This window comes from Merops nubicus, unplaced genomic scaffold, assembly GCF_000691845.1.
Source record: "Merops nubicus isolate BGI_N331 unplaced genomic scaffold, ASM69184v1 scaffold35918, whole genome shotgun sequence".
Lineage (NCBI taxonomy): Eukaryota > Metazoa > Chordata > Aves > Coraciiformes > Meropidae > Merops > Merops nubicus.
In genome coordinates, this window is record NW_008626985.1 from 1 (window position 1) to 1,347 (window position 1,347).

A 1,347-nucleotide genomic window follows, 5' to 3' on the forward strand; every position below is an offset into this window, starting at 1 on the left:
CCTTCCAGCCCATTCTATGATTCTATATCCCCCATCACCCCAAAAAGTTCCCACAGCCCCTCATGGAGCAGGATGTGGCAGCTTTGGAGGAGCTGGCATGACTCTGAGACGTTGTGAATAGAACTTTGTGGAGTCAGTTGTCCAGACCCCCCAGAGCTCCCCCCTGTTCTGTACCACAAAGAAACATTTAACGCTTGGGGTGCCTCGGGTTGTTTTGAAAAACTTTTCTCTTGGGCTCAGCAGCTCCTCTTGCTGCTTCCCAGGGTTCTCTGGGGGATGCAGTGATCGTTGGGATGTCCAGCCTGGAGCAGCTGGAGCAGAACCTGGAGTACAGCACCGAGGGTCCCCTGCTGCCCCCCGTCGTGGAGGCGCTGGACCGCGCCTGGAGCCTGACCGCCCACGACTGCCCCAGCTACTTCCGTTAGGGCCTGGGCCAGGAGAAGGGCATCAGGGGGTGGGTGACCAAGCACAGGTCTCCCAAGGCACGGGAGGGGTACCTGCCCCCCTGCCCCTTGGATGGAAGTGCAAACAAGGTGAGATTTTTTCCCTGCCAATGAAGCTTTCCAGGATCCGCTCTCGGCGCTCGTCGTCTCGTGCCTTGTTCCTTCTCCCCTCGTGGATCTGCAGCTCCACACTACACTTTAACACTACAATTGATGGGGGAAGATGGACACGTAGGACTGGGGGAAGGCCCCAGTCCTGCTTTAGTGTGATCTTAAATAATTAGAGACAAGAATAAACCTTTTTTTCTAACACAGACCCTCTCAGCTGTACCGATGACCTGGTTGGTGTCACCTTTGTCAGTGCTCAGTGGCGTGGAGCCAAACAACCTCTGAAGGTTTTCTCAGAGACCAAGCCCTCAGCATCTTCCCCCCTGTCTAAACTGTTACATTTAGGTGCTTTCTGCCTGGCTTTCATGTCTGAGGTGGCATTTCCTCAGATTCCCAAGCACTCTAAACAGTAACATGCAGCAACAACCACCATCTGAAGTTTTATACACAGATTTATATATATATAAAAAAAAGCATAATTAGGTCATCTTTTACAAAGAGCTGATCATCATTGTCCTCCTGGTGCAAACAGGGCAGGGAGACATGCTCCTCTTTTTGTCTCTGAAATAGGACTGTGATGTCCAAGCTCAACGACTGCTGCTAGTCCTCATTGCTGTCATTGTCCTCCTCCTCTTCCTCCTCTTCTTCTTCCTCCTCCTCCTTCTCCACCGTGTCTCCCACAAGCTTCTGGAAGTCTCCAGTCTCAGAATTCCACAGAAATTTGATGGTGACTTTAAACTCTGCCATCTCATAGCCAAAGAGTTTCTAGGAAAAGACATAAGTTCATCATTCCTGC

The 1,347-nt window shown here is 51.2% G+C and overlaps 1 protein-coding gene across 1 annotated transcript in view; it reads right to left on the reverse strand.

Moving 5' to 3' along the window:
• Positions 1-1,151: 1,151 nt before the first annotated feature.
• MRTO4 (mRNA turnover 4 homolog (S. cerevisiae)) overlaps positions 1,152-1,347 on the reverse strand; it is a gene marked incomplete at its 5' end in the record, with an annotated part of 2,491 nt that continues 2,295 nt past the window's right edge. The window contains one exon of the mRNA XM_008946178.1: positions 1,152-1,316. Coding sequence (XP_008944426.1) covers positions 1,152-1,316 — 165 coding nt within the window. The remainder of the gene's footprint in view (positions 1,317-1,347) is intronic.